This window comes from Epinephelus moara, chromosome 6, assembly GCF_006386435.1.
Source record: "Epinephelus moara isolate mb chromosome 6, YSFRI_EMoa_1.0, whole genome shotgun sequence".
NCBI classification, from domain to species: domain Eukaryota; kingdom Metazoa; phylum Chordata; class Actinopteri; order Perciformes; family Serranidae; genus Epinephelus; species Epinephelus moara.
In genome coordinates, this window is record NC_065511.1 from 39068911 (window position 1) to 39096585 (window position 27675).

The 27675-nt window shown below is 41.4% G+C and overlaps 3 protein-coding genes across 5 annotated transcripts; 1 reads left to right on the top strand and 2 right to left on the bottom strand.

Annotated features, from left to right (window-relative positions):
• Nucleotides 1–598: 598 nt before the first annotated feature.
• On the bottom strand, nt 599–6840 carry sostdc1a (sclerostin domain containing 1a). Its single transcript, XM_050046928.1, has 3 exons — nt 6703–6840; nt 5445–5899; nt 599–1636 (listed from the first exon to the last, which is right to left on the bottom strand). The coding sequence occupies exons 2-3, from the start codon at nt 5647–5649 to the stop codon at nt 1191–1193; spliced, it is 651 nt and encodes a 216-aa protein (XP_049902885.1). The 5' UTR covers nt 5650–5899; nt 6703–6840; the 3' UTR covers nt 599–1190.
• On the top strand, nt 6747–19130 carry LOC126391921 (leucine-rich repeat-containing protein 72). 3 transcript variants are annotated; one of them, XM_050046935.1, is made up of 9 exons: nt 7346–7517; nt 14184–14693; nt 16106–16171; nt 16279–16352; nt 16485–16554; nt 16632–16713; nt 17046–17159; nt 17297–17386; nt 17494–19130. In XM_050046935.1, exons 3-9 carry the CDS (start codon nt 16157–16159, stop codon nt 17601–17603), a joined length of 555 nt encoding a protein of 184 aa, XP_049902892.1. In that variant the 5' UTR covers nt 7346–7517; nt 14184–14693; nt 16106–16156; the 3' UTR covers nt 17604–19130. The 3 variants fall into 3 exon arrangements, with proteins under 3 accessions (XP_049902891.1, XP_049902892.1, XP_049902890.1); XM_050046934.1 differs by lacking the exon at nt 7346–7517 and adding an exon at nt 6747–6848 and having other exon boundaries at nt 14184–16171; XM_050046933.1 differs by having other exon boundaries at nt 14184–16171.
• ankmy2a (ankyrin repeat and MYND domain containing 2a) lies at nt 18543–26769 on the bottom strand. Its single transcript, XM_050046923.1, has 10 exons — nt 26564–26769; nt 26002–26066; nt 24917–25055; nt 24715–24813; nt 22603–22763; nt 21965–22179; nt 21604–21739; nt 21174–21302; nt 20555–20684; nt 18543–19539 (listed from the first exon to the last, which is right to left on the bottom strand). Exons 1-10 carry the CDS (start codon nt 26628–26630, stop codon nt 19418–19420), a joined length of 1263 nt encoding a protein of 420 aa, XP_049902880.1. The 5' UTR covers nt 26631–26769; the 3' UTR covers nt 18543–19417.
• Nucleotides 26770–27675: the final 906 nt, after the last annotated feature.

Consider the following 27675-nt stretch of genomic DNA (forward strand, 5'->3'; position numbering starts at 1 on the left):
AGGAACATATACATATAATATTTTTTCACTCAGCATAATGTTACACTCAGATGTACACTTTTAAAGATTGAACTCATAATTTAAAGCTAAAATTATTTCACTTCCGGTTTAACTCAAGCGAATACTTGACGCATCTTTAAAGAGGCATCTGCAGCTGTTACTAGTCGCAACAGATCAAGGCCAAAGTCTCGCGTCATTCTCTTACTGCAGAAACTAGGTTGTAGTGGCAAATCTCGCGATGCTATATTTGCTTTTGAAATGCAGTAAAAATGATACCATAGGCCTATATATATATATATATATATATATATATATATATATATATATTACTGTAAGAAAAACTAAGTTTCCTACACATATATTTATTAATTATTTTTAAATTTATTATTTTTTTCTACATCAACACTTTTACTTATAATGTTGTCGTCATTTTTTTTTAAAAATGGTGACATTTCTTTCCAGCTTTCGTCAATAATCAAGTCTTAGCTAACATCAGGACTTCAGTATTGTCTGAATCAAGTTTAAATGTCCGCCCTCCTGTGGATGAAACATCGTTCTGTATGAGTCATAAATGTTAAAGTCTCCACTGACAACAATACATGTGATAAAAAGTGATATTTATTTCATATAAAGTTATTACAAGACTGACTGATGACAAAGCTTTTCCAGATTTCACCCACCTGCTGACGCCATTCAAGCAAACGTATCATATTATATGGTGCCACAGAAAATATATTACATCATACATCATAAATCTTACATAGTAACATTTTATACACATGGCCATACTTCGAAAGGCAGGTAAGAATTTGATATATGTACAAGTATTTACACAGGATTGTTTGAGATGTTTACTGGTGTTGGTGCCTAAACTACAGATTTCCATCTGCGTATTAAATGAATATATAGGAGCGCATGCACATGGCTACATCTGGGACTGTGTGTGTCGGGCTCCAGAAAGCTCTGCAGACTGCACACCCCAGTTCTGTTCACATTATCTTTTAACCACATGGATTCAAATGTCAAGAGAAGTCCTAAGCGTGCCCTCTGGAGGTCTCCATCATAGTGAGGAACCAGCTTCACCTAAAAAAGTCCCAGTCACTTTGAGAGATAATCCACAAGCTCTGGATGCCGTGTCTCGATGTCACCGAGACAAAACTCCTGCAGGTTCATGTGGATCAGAGAGAGTCTCAGGGTTCAGTGTCGTGCCAGTTCTCACTCAGCCGGTTCTTCCCCAGCCTCCTCTTGCTCTTGGACTTGTGCTTGTGCAGGAGCTGCGGCGGCGACAGAGCCGGCTCCTCGAACTTGTTGCCCGACTCGTTGTGCTGTCTCGAGTACCTCTTGCACTTGCAGGAGGTGACCACGGTGATTTTGTACGTTCTCGTGCTGCCGTCCTGGCACTGCAGCTGGATGCGCTGGGTGCGGGTCTTGTCGTTGACACACCGCCAGTCGTGGTTGCTGCTCCGGCGACTCCACAGCTTCCTGCCGTGGGCGCCGCCGATCCAGTTCTGAAGCATCTGAGCTGGGAGACACTCACCAGCGCACACCAGCTCCTTGATGGGGTTGATGCTGGTGCAGTGGCCGTCGGAGATGTACTTAGTAGACCTCAGCTCTCTGCACCCGATTTGGCTTCGCTCTGTGGAAAGAGACGAGGATTGTGAGAATGTGGCGGCTGCACAGGATTATTTCTCGATTCATCTCTTATTAATTTGGTCTGTAAAATGTCAATAAACAGTGACAATAGCCCTAAAAATTTCCACACAGCCCAAGGTAACGTCCTCAAATGTCTTGTTTTGTCCAACAGTCCAAAACTAAAATATTGAGCTAAGCATTCAGGATGCACCAATTTATCGGCTATCGGTATCCGCCGATATTTGCCTTGTTGGCTGCCATTGGTCGCTTGAAAAATAACATGACATTGGCTGATGGTAATAGCTGATGTTTTCTGATTGTTGAGCTCGAGATTGACAGCATTCCGTCATCCCAGGGACAATAGAAAACATGTCTGGGCTGGACAGAGATTGTCTCCATGACATCTTCTGGACGAAAGGACACAATAAACTTGCTATTGACACATGGTGCTATATTTTGAACAACTAATCTGTGTTGAAATCAGCAGGAGAGCTAGTTACTGTTAACTGTTAGCATCCAGTGGTTCAAACTGTTGACGGAGGCTGCAATGAGTTCATAGATGTATAATAATACCTAGAAACTGGATGCCAATATGGCACCTATACATTCCAGTGGAGTTGCTCAAGTTTCTAACTTCCATGTTTACTTCTGCGGTATATGAGCAGTAGTGTTTCTCCCATAGGCTCCGCCCTTGAGTTCTCCCTCGGCTCATAGACTTTACATTGAGATGATGTCATGGATTTTTAAATCACTTTTCTCAGCTCAAGGAAAGTTTTACAGATATAAAACCTCCATGGGTCAAAAATTCAGAACAGAAAGAGTCATAATTGACCTTGTTTGCAGTTCCAGGAGTTAATAACGTTGGCCTATGAGAGCCTGATTGAGTAACATGATGATGCATTCAAGCTCTCTATGGTAAAAATGAGTACTGGTCAAAGGTAAATTATAACGTTCTTATGATGTGTTCAAATGTGATTTTGTAAAATGTTGGTTTTGGTGAGAAACTTAAATAAATACACTTATTTTGAAGGAGAAATTCATTAATATGTCCTCACAGCAATATCAAATAGATATTACAGAGGGAATTATCATATATTATACATAGTAAAAAGACTTCTGAGGCAGTTTTTAAAAATGTTTTCCATCTTATTTTAAATGTTGTTTCATAAATGTGTATGACTGAGTTTGTTGTTATTCAAAGATAGTGTAAAGAAGGGCTTAACGACTTTAAAGCAGTTTGGGTTTTTTTTTTCATAATGAAGATTTCTGGCACAAAAGGGAAAATAAATACCAACAAAATAACCAACAACAAAACAAATTGTTATTTTAAGTATCTGTATCAGCCCAGAATTTCGGTGCATCCCCACTGACCATCATGTCTGAAAAGGAAAGCATCTGCAAAGCTGAAACAAGTGAAAGTTGACTTAAACATTTATCTGAGTATTAAAATAGTTGCTGATTAATTTTGATTGACTGACTACATCTAACACTAGACTAGTTATCTGATAGATTTGTATTAAAATGCCTACCAAACCACTAATGAGACAGGAAAATTACACATCACAGTAACTCTGTGTCATTACTTCATCATGCTACTGAAAGGTTAATGCATGATAATAGTGAAGGATTACTGCCCAGCCCTTCACCCTGCACATTATGTTGGGTATGAGCCCCTTTTTCAGCCTCTGGCAAGTCACAGGAAGGAGCACAATATCATTTTGACCTTTCTACTTCAAAAAGCTGAGGAATTACTGCATGTGAAAAGGATAAACTTTAGTTTTTATCAGCGTGGCAGGGCTTTAACAGGAGGATTACCTGTGTGCAGCAGCAGCAGCTACGACTGCGCATTACTCTGCTGCAGGCTACACACAGTGTCCCTCCTGCTCGCCCCCCCATCACTGTAACCCAAGCTTGGGTCCATTCACACAGCTCCATACTCCTCAGTGACAATGCCCCCCCTCCCCTCCCCTCTCTTCTCTGTGACAGTGTTTGATGAATGAACCCTCACTCCCCTCCTTCCCTCCTTCTCTGCTGGGAGAGCTCAGAGCCACAATCGGAGGCTTCCTGTTCGACTCCATTCAGCTGCACTGACACACAGTCAGCTACTCGTACAGGCCTGGACGACGGCCAGCCGTGTGTGTGTTACACTGAGTGTTGCCTCAGCTCACTGTGGTGATGGGCAGGGAAACAGTCTCTGCTGGGAAGCACGACTACAGCAGCAGAGCCACTGAATGATCTCAGTGACAAAATTCTCCTGCACAATGTCTGTGCAACACTAACCCAACTTCACAGTCACCTTATAGTGATATTACTTTATAAATGTACGATTCTACAACTGCAGGATCTCTGTGATATATATGCTACTTTTTGCAAAGTAACTGTGTGATATTTAAAGTGTGTAGGCGTGTGCATATGACGATGACACTGAGTGCCTGATCAACAGGTCTGCCACATTTGGCTCTTGGAGATGTGGATGTAAAATACAAAAAGACAAAATTCAGATTCCTAAACTTTAAAGTTATTGTGAGCTTTTGGCTGCAAATGAAGAAAATCAACTAAACCAAAAGGGAAAAAAGGAAACTGGAAGTGGAACAGCTTGAATTTTCTGCAGCCTTTGTTTTCTCATCCGTTTCACACGTTGTTTGGATACATAAACTGTTAAAAGCCAGTAATTAGACTTCAGCAGTCCATTACTAGATCTAAGCGTGCAAATTTTGTTTTAACATTGAGGGACACACACACATTTGAAACGGGGGGTTTGGCCGTCCTCCACAAGGAAATTTTGAGTGTCAAACACTTAAAGGAAATTCAATGTTATGTCCATGACCGAGGAACGTTCAATTAATATTTGTGAACATGAGCTGCTTTCTCTCAAAGTCAGAAACCAGAGAAGTGTGTCTAAAACTTTGTAAGTAAGTGAGTCTCAAACCTTTATGTCGCGGGGTGTAAAGTCTGGAGCTGCTCCATAAACAGTGAATAGGATTTTTATCAACCCACAGAATGTTGTAATGTTGTAATGTTTTCATGTTCTCAAATCCAAAAGAGAAAATGTGCCCATGTACTCTGAACGCTCCCCTGGATGCTCTCAGTGTCATCTACAACATCTCTTTCCATTCAGTGATTATGGAGCAGCTCCAGATTTTACACCCTATGACATCACAAATTTGAGTTTTAGCACTCAGGTTTTTGGATTTGGGAAAAAGTCGTTTATGTTTACTAATATTTTTGGACTGTCTTTGACCATCGGAATAACTATACATTTTGAAAATGGGTGTAGTTCCCCTTTAATTTTCTGCATTGGTGAATTTATATGCACCAGTTTGTACCTTTTCTTTACTTGTCAAAATAAAAGTCCTCTGCCACTTTCATGTTTTTACTGGGGGAGACAAATGCACATACTCTACATAATGAGGGGGGCGGGTCCCCTGTGTCCCCCCCGAAATCTACACCTATGGCCAGATCGAAAACAATAATGATATTAGTAATAATATGTTTTATTTTTATGGTACTCAAAGACACTTTGCATTAGTTAAAGGCGATCATAAAGTTCCTTACATTAAATTAAACATTAAACAGTCATGTCAAATATCATTTTATGTCATGCACATAACCCCAGATTACAAATAACTCCTGATGATAAAGGAGAACAATAAGAAAGGCAAAGACTCTACAGCAGTGACAGAACAGTTTCCTATCTTAAAGTAGCCTACAATAAGCTCACTGTAACTTATTCTGAGGTACCACACACACACACACACACACACACACACACACACACACACAGAGTTTATGACAAAGCGGAGCATCCTCACCGCCTCTGTCGTGCACCCCGCCGGCCGCTCCTCTCCCGCCGGTCCGTGCGCGGTTCAGGGTCACATTACTCTGAACCTCCGGCACCGGCGCGCTCACGTGCGAGTACAGCAGCTCCGTGGCGTCGTTCTTGAAGGCGTGACAACTCCTCAGCAGGATGCAAAGTACAACCAGGGAATGGCACGACTCGTACGCGCTCAGGTGCATGGTTGTTTCTGGGAGAGGTGGTGGGGGGAGAGAGGAGGGAGGTGTAGGTCCGACTGGAGGCAGACTGATGATGGGTGAAAAGCATGTGTGAGTCGTGGTTTTATAGAGCCGGACCGCCTCGCGCTTTGGCAGCTACTCAGGTGCGCCTCTGTTTGGGAGGCGGTGATTGGTCGCCTCCAGTGTGCGCTCGTAAGAAAACCCCGCCCACTGCTTTTTAGTGTGGAGGGTTTCAAATGCGATCCTGGATGCTCTGAGGAGACAAATAGCCGTGATGATGATGATGATGATGATGATGATGATGACGGGATTAGGTGCCTGTGTGATTGGCACATTAACACGTGGCTTTCTCTCTCTGATAGGCTTAGAAAATATCAGATTTCTTCAGGAATAAAATGAGAAAAAAAAAGATTTATTTCTGTCTGACCAGTCTTTATGAAGATGAATACCCACATTTAATATCTGACTTTAAAAAATATTAGAAAATAGGAATTTAAAAATAGAAGATTTATTCAGTAACATTGTTTTTAGGCAGCAGACAAGGTTTATTATAATGAAATTACTTCCTTCAGACACTTAAGTAAGTAAGTAAGTAAACTTTTATTTATATAGCACCCTTCATAGTACGCGCACACAGACTGCTTAACAGTACAAACAATAAAACCACAGTTCAATCAGTCACAATAAACGTGCAACTGAAACATTCAAGAAAACATATACACAAAGCATATGGCAATGCAAGGTCAGTGCATGTAGAAGCATGAAATAAAATACAAAAATAAATAAAAATAAAAATAAAACATGATCACATGACACTACAAAGCCAGGGGAAATAAGGTAGACAAGCTGAGAGAACAGAAAGCGGCAGATAAACAGTGGATAACACTCAAAAGCTAGTCTGTACAGGTGAGACTTAATAATAATCCACGACTGATTAATTCTGCTTAAACTGATTTATTATTGTGATATCTGTATCTAGTGTATGGAGAATGACAGCTTGGTGTAATACTCTTAAAGTGACAGTTCAGATTTTTGAAGTGGGGTTGTAGTACTTACCCATAGTCAGTGTATTACATACAGTAGATGGCGGTCGGCATGTCCCCAGTTTGGAGAAGCAGAGTGGAGTCCGCCATTGAAGCTAAGCAATGAACTGCTGTGGATGGGGGTCAGCAACAAAACGTTTTTTTAACCCCCTGAAAAAAGTGAGCAAATCAATATCTGAGCAAATCAATATCAGCTTAAGTGTACTCTTTTTTGGGAGTATTTTTTATCATTATAGCTCTCCGTCAGACAGCCTGTACCGACAACACATTCTCACTCCGACCTCGTCACATATCAACGTTTGGTCATGGACTTTGCACATCGAGATACGTCATGCAAGGTACCCTGGGTGTGTTGGTTGTTTATGTTCTGGGACACCGTGTCAAGTTCTGCCTGTTACATGCATTGTCAGTTTTCAAAATACACTTCTGTTTTCACAGGAAATGTACAGTTTGCATACAGTCTCTTTCAAAATAAAGACACTACATTGGTACTCCACAAATTGACAACTTTTTTTGCATGTGGTTCCATTTTGCCAACACACACGGTTGGGTTTAGGAAAAAAGAACAGGGTTTGACTTTACAATCTTACAGGAAGTGAACACTGGATCCAGGAGTGAAAGTCAGTGGTTGTTGGATCCATCCACCACCCTTCCTGCTTGCTCTACCTGGACCTCTGCTGCTTTAACTTTCATAGTTCCCCCCGTTAAACATTAACGCCGACCGGCTGCATATCATGCTGACATGAAAGGACGGCTTTCTCCGTCAGTGTCTGACACCAGAAGTCACTGACAAAGCGCTGGAGTTCAACAACTTCGGAGCGAGACCAGGTTGGTTCCAACACAGAAGCCGTTACCCATGCTCTCGTAAAAGCCACCAGACTCCACTGACAAAAACAGTAATTTTACTTTGTTGAATACAGGAGCTGCTGGTCTACTGCTGCTTCGACCAGGTAGTTAGTTTGTGTTATTGTGTGACTCTGGTGAATCGGATGTAACCACTTTTAAATGCCAAAGTCACACAGTAACACAAACAAAATAACAGAACAAGGAGGCAGTAGACCAGCAGCTCCTGTGTTCAGTAATGTTTAAGTACTGTTTTTGTCAATGGAGTCTGGCTGTGAAGAGAGCAATAGAACAGCCAGATTTTACCTTTGGAAATCACTGTCTGACAGCAAAGTAAAGCAGTGTAAATAATCTCAATACAGTGTACACTTTGGCTGATATCAAATTTTTTTAGGTGGGACGTTTTTCAGTAGGCTTAGCTTTCATGTCAGACTCCTGCTTCTCCAAACTGGGGGCATGCCGACTGACATCTACTGTAATATACTGACTATGAGTAAATACCCCATTAAATCCCACTTTAAAAACACTGAGCTATCCCTTTAAGTGTAGATGAGGCAGGAGAGAGGCAATACTCAATAAAAACTAAACATTAATAGTATTCAGTTGTTGGGTTAGGCTCCTTTCCAAAGTCAAGACGACCTGATTAGATCCCAGGTCAAATTTGGTTTTTGGTTGTAGCTACATAAACATATTTCATAGCCTGAGAAACTGTAACTGACTGACAATCTTTGTCTAAAAATAACAACAGAAGTGTGGATCCAAATTCATCCAGATTTAGCAGTTAAACACCAGTTTCCAAAACTCTCTTAAATCAGATTTTTCCTCAAAATATATGACCACTTGACTTGGGTAGACTCGTTCTGAAGCAGTAAACTGTTGTTGAATGTTGTGTGGTGACACAGAGGCTTTGCTTTAGTGACTCCTGCTGTTCTTGGACTGTACTTGAAGTCTTCAGATGTTCCTTTCCACTATAAAGCAGACTTTGGTTTGTTTTTGTTTGGTTCCACTGTAGCTTCATATTTTTCTCCTACTCCTGGTTTTCATATAAAATCTTAAGTAGTCGCTCGTCACGGTAGCCGAGCTGCTGTGACCAGAATATTCCTGCTCGTTTGGATTTCTGCATTAATTAGTTTAATTTAAGGGGAAATTAAATGTTCCCTCCCTCACTAAACTCCAAATCAAAGCTGCAGCTGCTCTGTAACGTGTGAACGTGTGAATGAAGGTGTGTCCTCGACACTCCTAAAGCAGTTTGGAAAATCATTGAAAAGTTTTTCTATGAGCCTCTTGTGATGCCATGGGTGTAAAAACCAATAAAATCATTAAAGTAGTGGAGGACTTTTATTTTGGTGAAGTTAAAGACATTTCCACAAGAAACTGATGTAGAAAAGCCACAAATTGGTGCATAAAAGTTCACTGGAATGTAGGAAATTAAGTGTTCGACGCTCAAAATGTTCTGACGGATGACTCCCAAACATTTTCCAACGTGTTCCCCCAATGCTGATATGAAACTTGGATGGTAATTTTACTTTTTGATGTACAGTATCATCATGTTAAACTTCAGAAACATATCAGTGGATTTTGCCATGCCTCCCTGACTGGTCACCTGCAATATAGAACAAATGGTCTGGCTAAATGTGTTAAAAATCAAAGTATTGTAGTGCAGTATTTCTCTGTCAGGTAAAACCTTCCACCTTCAGATTTGTTGTCAAATCAGTCAACCCAGTCTCACTCCAAAGTTGTCAAAATCCGGCGCTTGGGCAGTGACCTGCGGTGTCAGACACTGACAAAAAAAGCCGTCCTTTCAGGTCGGCATGTTACGCAGCCGGTCGCCATTATAGTTTAACGGCGTTCGGCAGTGTCAGGAGGAAACACAGCAGGACAAGAACAAAAGTCGGATTAGGGTGGCCGGGATGGATGGGTCCGACAAATAACGACTTTCGGGAGAGCAGCGTTCGTGTCCTTTAGGATTCTAAAGCCAAACCCTATTCTTTTCTTCCTAAACCTAACCACAAGTTCTTGTTGCCTAAACCCAACCTCGTGTGTTAGTTGTTGAAGTAAAAAAACTTCAATTCGCATTGTTGTACTGACGGAGTGCGTTCAATTTGAAAGAGACTGTATGTAAACGTTAAATTTCTTGTGAGAACGGAGGTGTATCTTGAAGGAAGACAATACATGTAACAGGCTGAAGTTAACATGGCGTCCCAGAAGATCACCCAACACACCCAGGGTTTCTTGCACGTCGTATGTGGATGTGGAAAGTTCATGACGAAACGTGACGAGGTCGGAGTGAGGCTGTGTTCAGCTGAAGAGAAAAGTGAAGGAAAAGGAAGGAAAGCAATAGAAAAGAACAAGAAACTTTATGGATTGCCCCAAAGTTCTGGATGAAATTTGGACACACGCTTGCACAGTATTATTTCTCCATCCACGTTGTTTCTCAAATAGCAGAGAGCAACAAGTCTGTGTACTGAAAGCTGGACTTATTAGAGTTAAGCAACTTATCTTGTTATGTAAGGACATTCCTATGTTCAACAAACATGGTCAAATTAAGAAGAATATGGAGATGGATCGGCGGTGTGGTGCAGCTTCTGCAGTGATGCGAGCGCTGCACCAGACCTTCAAGGTAAAGAGGGAAGGCAAAGCTTTCGATTTACTGGTCCATCTACATCCCAACCCTCACCTATGGTCATGAGCTCTGGGTAGTGACCAAAAGAATGAGATCACAGATACAAGCAGCTGAAATGAGTTTCCTCTGAAGGGTGTCTGGGCTCAGCCTTAGAGATAGGGTGAGGAGATCGGACATCTGGAGGGATCTTGGAGTAGAGCCGCTGCTGCTTCGTGTCAAAAGGGGATTGCAAAGTAACTATAATAATATACATATAACGCCTGGTTTTATTGCTCAGTTTTCCAGTTTTTAGTTCTTAGTTTTCAAATTTGTTTTGTCAGACACTGAAGTACTGTTTTCATTTTGATAAAAGTAGCTGGACCTAGGACAGCAAATAGCTCTTGGATGTTACTGCTGAATCCCTGACAAAGCCTGTTCTGTTGTATTTTACTATAATTTTATTTTCTTTCAGTAACTCCGGATAAATCAGCCCAGATGCAGTCAACTCAGATGATCAATTATGGGGCTGTTTTGCTGAATTTCCTTCACTCTGTCCTGGGTGTCAGACAAATCAGAGACATTACTGCAAACATTGTTTGGCCCTGATCCGGCCCACAGCTGCTCATTAATCAGTAGTGACGGAGCATTAATCACACATGTGTACGCAGCTGATGATTTGAGACACAGACTCATGTTTTACCTCCTGTTACATGCTGGATCTTCTCCACGTTGTGACTTGCCTCCCCCTCCGTCTCTCTCTCTGGTTTAATTTGAGAATGAAAGCTGATATTGTCTGTGTGTAATTTGCTGTCTGTCTGTGCCATCCTCGCTCTGCCTGCCTCTAGATCCCTGTCAGTCTCACGTCTAATGATTCGAGTGCCCAGACTAACTGGAGTCTTTGTGTGTCCGCTGTACAAAACAAGCAGAGGTGTAATTACTTCTGTGGGGAACATTCACTTCAGGCTCGTCTTACTGATGTGAAAAGAGGCGTCGTGCAGAGACACTAATTGTTGCTCGTGTGAATGAAAGATGACACGCAGATCACTTGGTTTTATTATCACACCAGCACTTTTTTTAGGGCTGTGGTCCCTTTTCAGGACCGAGAGCAGAGTAGGCCTGAGGACAAGTCTTTCTTCTCCTGAGTGAAAGGTTATTGTTTGATCAGTGGCGGAGGAAATACTAAAAAAAAGTGTGGGGAAAGCACACAAATATTTGTAAAATTTACTCAAGTGTTGAAAGTAATCATTGTGAAGGAAAGCAGAGTTTGCAAAACTGGGATACCTCCAGTTTTGGTTGATTGCAGATCAGGAAGAAACGAAAAAAATGATTTAGGAAACAAGGAAAGAAATAAAGAAAACATGAAGGTAGGGATTGACAAAAGGCAGGAAAGGACGGAGGAAAAGGGGAGGAAGATAAATGAAGGAAACTGGGAAGGACAGAGAGTAAATTAAACTTGTATTAGTGATGCATTGTGGCCAAAACTATGTGGACACACCTGTCAACTAACATTTGTGTAATTCTGGTCTGGTGGTTTGTGTTCGGCTCTTTCCTTATTCAACGTGATGGTGCCGCCGTGCAACAAAGCTGGCTCCATGAAGCAGCCCAGTCACCAACAGAAAATGTGGGCATTATACATTCTGCAAACCACGAACACGTTACATTTGCATGTTTCATATGAATCATATCAACGTTTGTAAAGTGACTTTGTCATCGGGAGGTGGAGGGGAAGGTGGATGGCGTGACACCTAGGCAAGATGCCTGCCAAGCTGTACTAGGATCTGTAGGCATCAAACGTGGGTGTTTTGTAGCAACTGTTGGATTTCTTTCCAACTGATTTATCGGCATGAAAGGCTGTTGTTTTTTGCAAAGACCGCTGTATTTTCTGCCAAAATTGGGGTATTTTAAACCAAAACATGATCTGTTCCAAACCATAACCTAGTCGTTTTTGTGCAAAAATCTAACCACATGTTAACCACAGCGTCCATGAAGTGTTAAGTTTAAACATAACCCCTACATAACAACATGCAAATGTACCTGGGTTTGCAGAAACATTTAATACCAACTTTTTTCTGGTGCTTTGGTTGCATAGAGCGATCGTTTTGCCCAGTTTGGTGAGGAAGAACTCAAAGGTTTGGACTTATGTCACATGACTGGGACTCATAGAAACATACAAAATTCATCCTGTTCATCTGGGTGTTTCAATGAAGGATCCTTAAATGGCTGAATTTTGTCATCAAAGGACAATTCCAATGTCAAGGATCCTTTGAATTCTACCGAGGGCAGAGTCCTTCCTTCAGAGGAATTTCAAGGATGCATTTGTGAAGGTTAATGACGCACACCTGGGGACACTCGTTAGCTTGTTCCAATGTGTGGTCACTGAATGCTAGGAAGGACTCTTGCTTTGCCTCTGTAGGATGCTTCCTTGGAAGGACTTGTCCTACCAAGAAAGGATCCTTGACTGTGAGAAACACCAACTGTCCTCGGTAGAATTTGAAGGATGCCTGACATTGGAACAGTCCTTAGGCGGGATCTGATGATGAAATGAATGATGAAATTCAGCCATTTAAGGATCCTTCCTTGACTTTGAGAAACACCAAGGATTGGCCCTATATGGAGACATTGTTTGGTTTGTACATTCCGGGCTACTGTAGAAACATGGCGGTGTAACATGGTGATCTCTGTAGATGGGGACCCACTCTCTATGTAGATATAAAGGGCTCACTGTAAAGGCCCTGACACACCAAGCCGACGGTCGGCCGTCGACCAAAGTCGGGCCGTCGGTGAGTGTGTGTCGCCCTAGTTTTTGCGGTGTGTCCACTTCGGCGTTGGCGGCTTTTCAGCAGATTGAGCCTGTTGAAGTGGCGGCGGAGCTTGTCAGTGAGAGAGATCACTCTGATTGGCTGTTCAGGTTTTATTTCCTCGCCCCTGTAGCGAGTGAAGCTGCCTGTAGTGAAACCAGGGCTAACTGGTGCTTCCTCCTCAGGCTCCACTTCACTCAGCTGCCTGACAGACCTGCTGCTTCTTCCCACTTTAACCTGAATAACAAACCGGAGCTAGCTGGTTAAAGTGGGAAGAAGCAGCGGGTTTATCGGGCAGCTGAGTGAAGTGGAGCCTGAGGAGGAAACACCGGGACCGTCTGGATGTAATAGTCCGTGGAGGTGCTGCGGTGCTCGGCTACACAGATAGGAAACCCCTCGGCTGACAGGATGTACCACTCTCTCACTCCGCTCTCTGTCACGGAGGTACAGAACGTACGTGCCACTTGGCCGTTGGATGTAGTCCGTGTAGTGTGTTCAAATGCAACTGACACAGGGCGACGTGAGGCGACGTGAGGCGACGTGAGGCGACGTAGACTACGCAACAGTTGGCTTTCGTCGCCGCTAGTTCATTGATGATGGTTTGGTGTGTCCGCACCTTAAGGTAAAAAAAACACAACTCTTATTTTCAGATGAATATACACTAAAGAAAACATACTAATTAAACATCTAGATTTTACAAAGCTTTTGTGCTCTTTGTAAATTTAAAGTATTATTACTCTGTTTTTTAAATGGCATTACACTCTGAAGAGCACATTATGACTTGTTTAGGACTCGAAACTCAAAGTTTGGGACTTGGGACATGAGTGCAAAGAGTTGAGATTTACTTGAGACTTGTGAACGACTTCGCCCCACCCCTGGAAGAACTTGACAATCCCTGACTTCAGCTCCATCCAGCACCTTTGGGTTGAACTGGAACTGTGATCTGTGATCCAGGCCTCATCATCCAACACCAGCGGTTGACCTCACTCACGCTCTTGTGGCTGAATGGGAGCAAATCCCTGCAGACAGCTTCCAGAAACTGAATGGAGGCTCTTGTAATAGCAGAGTAAAGCCCAGAGCTGTGGGATGAGATATTGTATGGGTGTAAAGTTCAGGCGTCCACATACTTTTGGCCATGTAGCGTATTTTACGAGTACTTGAGTAAATCTCCTCAGCAGGTGAAGCCAGTCTGTCATTAAACTTCACAGCTCCTGTTATTGATTCCTCTCTCCTTTGTTTGTCCCCAAACAGAAGCACCAGAGGCTCATTCACTCCACTTCCGACAGGAAATAAAGGACAACATGACCAGCTCCCCTCAGAACACTGGTTACACTCCGACGCCCCTCTGAGCTCCTTATGGGAGCGGGCTCAGTGAATGCAGGAAAGTGAATATGATAGGCTCTTCTCTTTTGTGCCCTCAGCGGCACTGAAACTCAGCAGCAGGAATTCGGTTGCCCCTAACCCTCATGGGAAATGAAAGGTGGCTGGGTTAATGGCGTACTGACAGGAAGCATGGCGGGAGTGTGTGCATGATCAGGAAGCGCCCACATGTAGTAATGGGAGGTGTGGCGAGGGTCGACCGGAGGGGAACAAAAGGAATGCACAACACCTGGAACAAAGCCAAGACAGAGAGGTCACGGTGGCTACAGAGTTCAGAGAAGATCCCAGCAGAGGGCAGACAATGGATGGAGGGCTGTGTCTAATATCTGACAACCAATGGTGCCCTCTCTATCAGTGTTGTGACACACTAACACACTCATGGTACACTTTCAAGTGCTTTGTTTATGCTAGTGTGTTGCATACATAGGCTGGTTGAATGTAACTAAGTAGCCTACATTTACTCAAGTACTGTATCTCAGTACAGTTTAGAAGTACTTGTACTTCAGAGTATATCCATTTTTAACTTATACTCTTTGGTATGTTAAGTGACTTTGCAGATTCAGATTATTGATACAAGATACAATCAACTAATGAATAATTGTTATTGACCCCTAACTTAAATTCACAAGCTACCCAGCAGTAAGTATTATGGTTAAAAGCACAAACAAACCCTGCAATGTTAACGCAACGTACATATTATTTCATAGTATTATTTCTCTGATAACATAAAATTACTAAATTATACAGTAGACCTGACAATTTAAACCAGTAAAAATACTAAATAAAGCTGTTCAATTTTAAGAAAAATATCTGTGTTTTTCTGGAGGGGCTGCTAACAATGGTGGCCAGTGCAAAAACACAAAAATGCTAATGGCCCTATCTAGAGCCAGTGCTTGGTTTGTCTGTTCTGGGCTACTGTAGAAACATGCTGGTGCAACATCTCCCTACATAGATATACGTAAGTGGCTCATTCTAAGGAAACGAAAACACAGCAATTCTTATTTTCAGGTGATTACACACTTAAGAAAATACACTTTTTAAAAGTTCAAAAATAATGTTTGTTTTATTGTTGCTTGCTACATATGATGTGCTTTCTAAAGGGCAGGTGTTATTAGCCCAAGATTTAGCCTGCACCTTTTTGGGACTGCAGAAGTGTCAGTGTTATGTTAAAGTACTTTAATGTAATGTTTTGCACTGTACTATTTAAGTATCTGCCATTTTCTGTGAGAGACTGACTTTATTTACATGAATTTGTAGATGAATACATGATGTTCTTATTTCTATTTGCAGACTGAAATAAATTCTAAACTATTCTAAACACTTTTTATATTATATTGCATTTCTGCCAGTATATCCCCCTAACCCCTGCTCACTGGACCTTTAAGAAAATATCTGAGTACTGTGTGGTGCTGTTGGACATGCAAACAGATGGGATTCATTTCAAACTGGTTTTACTGATAGTCTGCTTCTCTCTCTGGTTGAATCGGTAAAATCACATGTTTGACTTGAATGCAAACTCCATTGCACATTATTATGAACCACAATGTGACTGAACTGAAAAACTAAGTTGAGCTTGTTTGCCTGTAAACTTTGGTGAAACACTGCCCTCTGCTGGACATGTGACTTCCCTACAAATGAATCATACAGATAATCAATCATTAATTTTACCAAATTTAACAGGAGAAAATACATAAGTCTGCCACAGTCCAATCATGGAAGACAAATGAACACTAAACCAATATATATTCTTTAAATACAGGAGAAGAATTATTTTTGTTTGTTGTGATTTCAAGCACTACAGGTGTTTCCTGGCAACAGGTGTGAGGATCCAAACGTGACAGACAATGGATGTTGTCGAGGTAGACAACTTCAGAAACTTTTAAAAACTTGGATTACAAAACACACAAGTATGCAACTTTTGTCACTCTTCATTTGTATTTTCTTTCTCCTCTCACTCTAATTACAGGACATAAAAGAGTCTCTTCAGAAGTCTGGAATAAGGAGGGATGTTGATGTTTGCCAACTCAGCCTGGCCACAAAGTAAGACAAGTTCTGCTTTTGGCATTTTAAGCAACTATATGTGTGGCTCCCTCTGCAGCTACAGGAAAAATTAAGATTTACTCTTCTGCATAATTTCACAAATGAGAGCAAACTGCAATTTCTGCTGAACAGAAAACTCACCAGCGTCCCCGACTTATCAAGATTCCACTTCCTGAGGATGTTGTGGCTGAATAACAACAAGGTGGGACTCTGTCAAGCTGCACATCGATTTTTAAAGTTTAAATTGGAGCTGATTAATTTGTATTTCGACTCTTTCAGATCAAAGAGCTCAGCTGTCGTTCCATCAACTGCTGCTTGACTGAACTTTACCTTCACAACAACAACATCAGGTCTATTTCTGGTGAATATTTCAGTTCTTCTCTGAATGTGGAGATAATGTTAAAAGAGATTATAATGCAGCTACACAGGGGTTATAAATGTTTGTTTCTGGCCTAAAGTCTGAGGTCAATTTTTAGATTTTATCATTTATTTTTAAGATTTTATTCAATATACTTTTATGGAGACAGACACATTTTATAGATGTTGTTTTCCTACTTGTTGTGGACAGATTTCAACGGAAGATATAAAGCACTTAAGGCTCCTGTAACAGTGTTTAAGACACATGCACCACATGTGCCCTAGATAAATAAAAGAGGACCCATCTGAATTTGTCCTTCCTGGTCTCTCACACAGGGGCCTTAAATCACCTGACCTGCCTTCAACTTCTTTTCCTCCACAACAACCAGATCAGAGGGCTGGAGGACACGATGCACGAGCTCAGGAGGATGCAGCAGCTCCAGACTGCAAGTGAGAGATGAAGCTCAGTCAGAGCAACATCTTTATCTTCAGTCTGTGTTTATGTTTTAAAAGTCTAAGTAGACAGTAGATTGAGAATATGTCTGTAATTTGTTGGGTTCCATTAAAAAATGAGTGCTTCTTTGCAGCTTTTGCCCTCAATCCCATCTCCCATGAGCCCGGGTATCGCCTCCATGCGATCCACTGTTTGCCTTCTGTCCAGGTTTTAGATCACACAGGTAAGACTGATAAACATTCAGCTGCAAAGCCTTCATCCTGTCACGTGTGCATGGCTTGTATTTTGTTACACTTTCCTGTGAACATCTGTCACCTGTTGTGTTGTCAGAGGTGACGTCAGCAGAGAGGAGACAGTCCTTCCAGATGCACAGCCAGGAGCGCCACCGCGTCCTTCAGTCTGTGGCCTTCTGCAGGCGGGAGACAAAGTCCACAGGCTGACAGGATGTTTGTTTGTGCTAATAACTCTGTGGTCTGCAGAGTGCTTCATAATGATCACTTAAAACCATTTTATTGTCCTGCTTACTCGGTGTATCCGTATTAAGGGGAACTCAACTGCTTTTACAGGCCACAGTCAGTTTACAGGTTTGGGGGAGGCACTACTGCAGATATAAAGCCTTTGGTGGCTTCAGAGGGAGCTGCACGGAGTCTAAAGACTACAAGTTTGAAACTCAACAAAAATCTGGGCATGTGGAGATGACTGTAGCCATGTTTGAGTTGCATTCTGGGTAATGTAGGCACAAGGTTTTGATAAGGAAAAAGAATGCATGCTGCTTCAGTTTAGATTTTCCAGGTTTTTCAGCAGTAAGGAGCTCAGACATCAGAAGGGAGCTCGGAGTAGAGCCGCTGCTCCTTCATGTCGGAAGGGATCAGTTGAGGTTGTTCATCATCTGATCAGGATCCTCCTGGGTGCCTCCTGTTAGAGGTGTTCTGGGCATGTCCCACTGGTAGGAGGCCCCAGGGCAGACCCAGAACACACTGGACGGATTATAGATCTCTGGCCTGGCCTATCTGGCCTGGGGACACCTTGGGGTCACCGACTCCATGGCAATATTTTACTTCCTGTTTACATCCCCCAATGCTGCCAGATAACAGGAAGTGTTGTTCCAAATATAAGAGCATGACCATCCCCAAAATTGAAGTAAGACTAAAAAATTACAGAATCCAATATAATATGGATTTGGGGAGCAGAGCCATAGACTGCTTGCTGCAGGAGCACTGCCTTGGATTGGGATAAATTATACACATGTACCTAATAAAAAGGCAACACTGTGATGCTGTCAGATCATCACTGTGATCCTGAGATAATAAAGATTTGAGAGACAGAAAAAGGTTACGAAAAAATAGGAAATTCTTCTCTAAAAACCACCATGAGCACAGTTCAGTTTGATGACATTGGTCTTTATTTCATGTGATGAAGCTCAAGTCATTTGACACATTGGAGATTATCAGAGCTCTGGACGAACACAGCCTTGATAGACACATTATTGAGCTCAAACGTCTTGGTCCATTCAGGGTGCACAATAAATCAAATATCATAAATCATACAAATGAAACTTCTCAGAGCAAAGTGTCCTGGTCATGGTGTTCTTGTGCTGTGTACAATTCCTGCATTTTGGGTAAAACAAAACTTTCATTTAGTTAGCGTCTGGACCACCCTGAGCATCGACGTCATCTCTCACAATACACTAAAAATAAATTCATGTTCATGTTGTTTATATTTAAAAATATACATTTTTGGTCAACATTGCGCAGCCGTGCCGTCCACTCACAACCTGCCATGAAGTTATTGGTACAAAAAAAAACAACAACACACACTCCAATAACAAATCAAGTATATTGCAAACAAACAACAGCTCTGATTGGCTACACAGTCACGCCTCCCCCACACAGGTTGCTACAGTTTCTTAAGGCAGAATTAACGTTCCATCAGTGATGTGAACCATTAGCTCTTCACGTGTCCCCCCCCCACTGACCTCTACCACAAACACAAAGGCCTACGCAACTGTTTACATTCACATACGACAGTATCATCTGCAAAATTAACATATAAAAATGAGAAAAAAAGATGACCGCTGTGGCACAAAGCTTCATCGTACGTGTTAGTGTCTCCACGCCGTTGTGACAGTCTCAGGTCGGTAATAAATATGGGGTCTTCTCTCCTGCTGGACCAGTTCCTCATCTGGAGTTCAATCTCACTGCCAGCTTGTCTGTGGTGCGTGGATGTATTCTGGCGGCTGACCGTTAGGTGTCCCTCAGTTGTCAGCAGCTGGGACGTTAGTGGCGTTTGAGGTTTCTGAGGGAGCGGCCTCACTGTTGGTCTCCACTGAGAGCTCCTGCATGGAGTCTGTGGCCTGCTGCACGGCTTCACTCTCCTCTGAAACACAGAGACAACACAGTTAGTAACATCTGACCATGCTCTTATACTGAATCAAGACAAATGAGGTCCCTGTTAGCCATTAACAGTTTTCATGTTGTGTTGGATTAATGTACTTTACTTCCTCCTGACAGAATGCAGCATGGTCAAGAAATTTGTGTTAAATTTTTATGTCATTTAAAAATCAGCCTTTGACATCATTCCCATAGATTCTCAAGGCTCATCATTTTCTGTTTATACCAAAAAAAAAAGAAGAAAGAAAAGCAGATTGGTTAAAACTTGGGATGCATAATACTCTCAGCACATCATCTCTGTCAGCAGATTAAGAGTTTTGAATGAAATATGGGCATGACACGCCGATGAGATGAACTTCTAGTTTTATTTATAAATATGTAACCTACGTTAAAGTGGTTTTCTTTTTTCCCCCAGTGAGTGTGTCCATTTTGAAAAGGCCATCACGATAACAGTAGGAATAATAATATGTTGATTCCACCACAGGAGAGACTTATGTTCTCTGCAAGTGGAAAAAGTATGTGTGTATATCAGTATAGGAAAATACGGAAAATATTAGCATGTCAGCAAAAATCCAATATTGTGCATCCCTAGTTAAAACCAACTTCCCCTGGATTTGATGTCCCCCTGCATCCCAAAGTTGTTCTGTTTCTTGACGCATGAAAACACTGATCAATGTGTACAGTAGATGCAGTCCTTCAGAGGATGCTTACAGTGATAAAAAGTGCATGGAGAAATCAGGAAAAAGTGCAAATGAGATAATAATTATGTGTCAGAGTTCTTTCAGTGCATGAAAAATGAGTCTGAAGTTGAAGTTAATTTCAGATATTTGCAAGTTAAAATGACCGTCTTTAAGATGCTGCTCGTCCATCTGCACTTTTTATCATTATGAATAAACCACCTCTTCTCATCTAACACTCTCTGGATGGTAATCTGTGTGTGTGGGATGAGTGTTTACTCTGTTTGCGTCTGTCACAGTTTGTCTCTCAGACCGATGAAGTACCTTTGCTCTGCTGCATCCTCAGTTTGGCTGACTCTGCCTCCTGCTTCTCTCTCTGCTCTTGGAGCTTCTTGCAAACTTTCTTGTGGGTGAACCAGTGCATCTTTTGGCAGGCCTGGTCACAGTAGATCACCTAGAGATTTAAAAACAATAAAAAATGTGTTAATTTACTATGCAACTGATAAAACCCAGTGACGAGAGAGAGAAGAAATACCAGCAGCTTAAAAGACAGTTGAGACAAGGCAGCTTTAAATTCAAAGTTTGAGCATTTTGCTTCATTCTTGTTCATTTTTGAAGGAAACTATATTGTGTTATGTGGATGAAACATATTACCAATTTAAATATAAACATAGATACAGAAAAAAAGGTTGAATAGAGGCTAACCCATGGTTTAGTGGTTAAGACGCTACATCATCCCTGTTGAAATCCAGCCGAGGACCTTTATTACATCTCTCCACTCTCACTATATCATAAAGGCAAAAACTGCCCCATAACAATTTTAAAATAGTAAATATTATCTTGTTTGAAAAGGTGAGGTGCTCAGAAGTTGCAGTTAAACAACAACTAAACTTTCTGCACATGCAGAAGAGACATAAATCAATACAACTGTTTTGTAACTCACCATTTTACAGACGGAGCATCTCTTCTCGGCACCCTTCTCTCCACAGGAAGTACAAAACTCTGCGTCCATGAAGCCGACCTGACCTGTGATGGCCTGAGTCAGCACTGACAGAGCTGTGGGGTCGTTACCCTGCCATGATGGAGAGGAAAATAAGGATAAGAAAAACGATCAGGCATCGCACAACAAAACACCAACACAGACAGATTTAAATTTAGATGAGACTAAATTAAAATCCAAAATAAAGTGGGTTTGAAGTTTACGACAAAACCCAAATGCTCCATTCCAATTTATCAGACACTCAGAGTCTAAACTGAGGGCCTTAATTTTCACATCAACTGTGATGTAATAAGAAGCATCAGAACAGTGGGCTGAAACGCACTATTGGATATGATCATCTCTCGACAGATTTTAATCATTCACTGAGACTTACGATCTCCACGGGAGCGATACTCCTCACCAGCTGCTGCAGCAGAGTGGCGTCACAGTAGGGGAACTTGCGGATACACTCTCGGAGAAACTTCTCTTGGTACACGGGGAAGCCATCGCTGTCCCGACCCTTCAGCAGACTGCAGGACAGGGATCAAGAAGATCAATCATTTCTTGTTTCCATAAACAGACAGTCAATCTGCAGTGATAAATCAGGTACAGCAGCTACATGTATACATTTCTATTCCCTGAATTAGCTAAGTGAACTTCAACTTGGTCCTTTGGTAAAAAAGTAAAAACACTATTTGGGTGTTTAGAATCTAAAAGGGCCACAAATCCTCAGTGAACATCCCCCATGTTCTCACCTCTTTATGAGGCCGTCCAGCTTGTCCTCGCGGTCCTTGAGGAAGGACGCACACTTTCCCAGCACGCAGCTGATGTAGTGCATCTTCATGGCCAGCACCTCGTTCATGTCCTGCTGCTTGATGCACTTCTCACAGATGAGCTCCATCACACGGCGGCATTTCTCCAGAGCCTCCACCTCTGCCACCAGAGGGTTCTCCTTCACCAGCATCACCATCTGCCAAACACATCAAGTCCCATTTGTTACAAACATCTGCTAAAACATCCCGAGTGATGTTGACTGCTGTGTCATTTCGTCTTGCTCCTTGTGCTAAAATTGAGTTTTTATTTTCCATCAGCCAGTTCTGTTGTTAATCCTGTTAATTTAACATGTCAACTACAACTAACAATCATTTTTAATAATCAATTATTCTACTACTGTAGTGTATAAGATGTCAAAGATGAGGACAAACACCCATCAATCATTTCTACGGTAAAAAGTGCTCCAGCCCTCAAGTCAACAAACAAAGCAGTTTCTTCTTCTTCTTCTCTTCTATTGGGCAATTTGAAGATGATAAGCCATGAGACACGAGAGGATGGTTGGATGAGGGAGCTGCAGGGCCTCTTTCAACCTGACACTGCCTGTCCAGCTGTGTCCTACCTTCACAGGGTTCAGGTTGGTGCTCATGATGACCTTGTGGAGGGGTCCGGCCAGTTTGTGTGGCAGCTTGGGCTCCCTCTCCAGACCCTGGGGCTTGGTGTAGTAATCCAGTCTGGCTCGGGAGAAGAAGTTGTTGATCACCGTGACACAGTCGTGTTGCCCTAAGGAGAGAAAAGAAGAAGCAATTCAGTTTTTTAACATGAATGTAATGTTTGTCACATGTTTATGTTCAGTCAGAGCACGTTATGAATTATCTGTTTGCTTTTTTCAACCCGGGAAATCTTTCACCAACTTCAGACCAGCTGGAGCCTGACAAGACTTTTCCAAAAATGTTTGATTGGGTCAGTATACTAAGTCAGGTAGTCTAATGCAAGTGGTACAATGTCACTCTTTGAAGGAGCTATTGGAAGAATATGTGTTTTCTTGCTCTTCCCAAACAAACTTTACTACAAAATAGAAACAAAAGTGAAATAAGTCAAACTGAAATTAAAAAAAAAAAATTATGTTGTTCTTCCAACACTAGAATTACGATAGAAATATTCACAAACGAAAAACACTCATGGTTGGTGATAAGTAGTGTTTAACTTTTGATTGAACACTAAATTAAAACCCTCGGCGCACACTGCAGCACAATCAAACAGATGCGCAACTCAGAGCATCAGAAGTGTCTCTGACACCAGACTCAGAGCGGACCGGTGGAACTGGAAAATGCATATTAGGCCTACTAGTTACTACTTACGTTTTTCAAGTGATTTCCCAAATTTGTTGTTGAGTTGTGATATGCCAATTGCTTTTGGCAAATCTGGCACTCTGCTTTCTGGGGGTTGTCGGGGCATATTTTAAAGTGCAACCACACATCTGATGACCTCTTGGACATGTCTGCCAGCTCTGAGTGCGCTCGTTGTCAGTATCGGACTGGTTTGGGTTAGTGTTGCGTTTAAGGCCTCCCCCAAAAAAAACAAACAAAAAAAAATCGTCGAAGCTTCGAATTTTTATTTTTTCGCAATCGAAGCCCGTGCCATCGAACGAAGCTTCGAAGCTTCGAATTTTTTGGGTCAGCCCTAGTAAAATGACATCCCGTATGTTGACATAAACCCTACTTACAAGTCAGAACTCATAATTTTGTTAACTCCGATATGGCATGAATGAGGCACAAGGTGCTTGCTCACAAAAAAAAGTCTCTACAGAAAAGTATCAGTCTTCTGTTCTGTGGGGGAAAAACAGGCCGGGGGGGGGGGGGGGGTTTCAAGCATGTTTGTAAAGAAATTGCATTTCAAACTTGTACGAGCTTGTCTTGACCACTCTCAAAGCTGCAGGGCTGCATTCTCATTTTCGGACGTTTTTTCTTCAAAATACACAAATTATGCAAGTGTAGATTTTAGCCTCTCTGCAGTTTGACTACGAAAAGCAAACACATCTGTCTGATACTTCTATTTAAGGAATTCTACCTTCCTGAACACAGGAGCTGCTGATCTACTGCTGCCTCAAGTAGTTAGTTAGTTAGTGCGACTTTGGGGAATCCAAACTAACCCTTCAAAACACCAAAGTCACAAAACAGCACAAACAAACTACCGATTAAAGCAGCGGTAGACCAGCAGCTCCCGTGCTCAGTGAGGTAAAATTACAGTTTTCGCCAATGGAGTCTGGCTTTGAAGAGAGCAAAGATAAGTTTCACTTTTAGTTCAGCTCCTCGTCAGAAAGAGCTGTCTGTTTGGGAAGCACTGAGCATCCAACTGGATAAAAGAGGATTATAGTGCATGAGTTGTGTGAGAGTTTGTGAACAGATGTTTTGATGTAGTTTTGTTGTTGTTAAATGTGGACCCCATGACTTCAATTCATCAGGAATTTTTCTCCATTTTTGGAGCCTTTGTTCACCGGAAGCATTATGCAAGAAAAAACAAAGTTTCCTTCACAAATTCAACGTAACACAGGATGAGTAACTGATAAACAAATGGTCATTTGGGGCGTGAAGTACACCTTTAAGGATTTAAGTCACTGGGTAAATGTTCCTGAATGACAGAGAAGTGGTGTGTGCTCCCTCGTCTTTGTGTGCATGATGACACAGGGGCTAAGAACACTTGACTGTTGTGTGTATGTCACAAACAGACGTACCAACAAAGGCGGCCATCTGTGCAGCGGTCCTCCCGACAGAGTTGACCACGTCTGTTTCTGCCCCCGCGTCCAACATCATCCACGTGATATCAGTCTTACCTGCAGGCACAAACAAAGAGGAGTCACAACACATACAGAGAGAAGGTAACAAAATAACAGAGATGAGATTTTTAATGTGTGATCTCTGTAATCATCAACATACCTGACAGGCCTGCAAACATCAGCGCTGTGTATCCATGCTCATGTTGATTGCAATTCACATCTGCTCCGTGCTGCAGCAGCAACCTGCACATTTCTGCTTTTCCTTTGTAGGCAGCGTGCATGAGAGGAGTCATCCCATACTGTGGATGAGACAAACAATAAAACATGACAAACAATACAGGATTTACAAGGATAATTACACTTCTACATGAGCAAACACTCACACAGTTTCTATCACTTGACATGGCATCTGTTATGAGCACCTGATTTTGACAGGCAGACAGATAAGAGTGACAGACAGAAAGACAGGACGTGAAGGACCTCTTTCAAGGCCCTTCAGTGCGGCTCTTGTCCCACACATATGTCACAGAACAAAGGAAGAGCTTTGCTAAAAGATCTAAGTATATCTTATCTTTACAAAACAGAGGCATCTACAGATACTCAGTATGACAAGCATCAGTCTGTGCCTCTAATGTATTCATCATTTTGACAATTGACACTTCTGCACTGATGATTACATTTAGGTCAGAGATGCAAGATGAGGCTTTGCTAACTGTGTCCAACACAAGGCAAACCTTATAAAAACTGTCAGGTCATTTGATGCAGGATAACATAAAAACTTCTTTCTCCTTTTCTTCCTACACAAAACTGTACGGCGCTCTTTTTCTGAAACAGCTATAGTGTACGTAATTGTTATATTATAGTACTTTTTAAAGTATCTTTGTCATAATGATATAATATATTTTTATTCTTATATTCTTGAGTGTTTAAGTGTTATTTGCCTTCTTCTTCTTTCTCTTAATATGTTCTTATATGTTTAGTTTACGCATCAAAAACCAAAGCAAATTCCTTGTAAGTGAAAACCAACTTGGTAATAACTATCATTCTGATTCTGAATCCTGAATGCAAAAAAACATTTTTAATGAAAACTTTTAGCAGAATTCTGAGATACTTATCTGTCAAATATTTTCTCAAGTGAATGCATTAAGCTTTCATAATAAACAACCTGAAACATGTGAACTGGGAGAAATTAAGGTTATCATCTGATGTGTCAGCCTACTTACGAGTCAAAAATGCTCTATTTACCTCATCCAGGCAGTTGACTCGAACATCCTTACAGCCCAGCAGTCTAGAGGCCTCTTGAACATTTCCTAAGAGCACAAAATTAATAAAGTATAAATACAACATGAAGCTTTACCAACAATTTATGCAGCTCTGGAGAGTAAACCCACCTCTTTGAACAAGATGATTTAAAGGTTTGATCATGAATATTCCTGTTATAATGTTATTGTTACATATATACAATTAATGCATGCACAACACAAACACTTCCGCTGACACAACGTTAAAAATGCATGTTATCCTGCAGGTTGACTTCACTGAGGTGGGCATGTCAACACAGCTAGCCACCAGAAGTAAGCTACACATGCTCTGTAAGCTAACGTTAGCTACCACCAAGCCTAGCAAGCAAACTCACATTTAAGCTAACTCCTGATTTAACAAAGCAGTCACCGAGCAGCGAGAGTGTCAGGCTGAAATGATCACATTACATCACGTAATATTTGTAACGTAACTTCTCATACAAGCTAGCATGCGCTAGCCCCTGTGTGTGGTTCCACAGGGATTAGCGTTAGCCGGAAAGACTTACCTTCGGTAATAACCTCAAACAACTCCTTTTCGTTTGAAGACAAGTCTCCCTTCTTAGGAGCGGCCATGTTGGGGATTTAAACTTTGAAATTAGACACAAATAAAATGCCAAGTTGTTTATTTAAAGTCTGCTTCCCGGGGTTGAATCAGTCTGCAGTGCTGAGGCTCAGGCACACAGAGTAGCCCAGGTTGAGCTGTCATTTGGAATGTACCACTAGTGTACTGTTAGCGGGGGTGTACGAAGTTAAAGCCCCCAAAATACTTACAATTTTATTCGGTATCTTAACCATTTTTTTTCTTAAAAAGATTAATGAATGAAGATACAATATGTATGCAGGATAAATCGTTATTACCGACAGCGAAGACACCAAAAATGCATAATCACAACGGGTGTCATCCCCTATTCTTCTAATGAAATGATCAGTTCCACAGAAGTCTAGAAAGTTCATTCAGAAGTGCTTCAGCGTGGCTGACAGGTGAGAGGAGACGTCATCATCCTCACAGTTCAGCCTTCATCCATATTTATTTACCTTATACAGTCTATGTTATTTACACATTAATAATCTGTTTTTCTACATGTCACAATAAAGAGATTAAAAAGTCAAATTTTCAATAATATTTTTTTTGTAGGATATGTAAATACAATCAAGAAAATGTATAGTATAATGTATAAAATGTCTGATTTAATCTAGAAAGACTATTAAAAGTAAAAAGGACAATATCTCCCACTGAAATGTTGCAGAGCATAGGACTAAAACGGGGGTCTGTGACCCCTAGGGGGGTCCTTGGAGTTAATACAGTGGGGGTCTGACAAAATATTGTTTGATAATTTTTTGAGAGTTTTTTTCCCAGAAAAATTAATGAATAAATAAATATATTAATTAATTAATAATGATAACCATAACTTTATTTCTGTAGCGCTTTTCTGAACCAGATTTACAAAGTGCTTCACAGTACACAGTGTCATAAAATATGAGAAAACAAAGAAGTAAAAGAACATCAGTTACAGAAAATGCAATTTAAAAATTATATATATGTGTAGATATATATGCGTATCTAAAATACACACACACACACACACACACACACACAGACATGCATACATATATACAT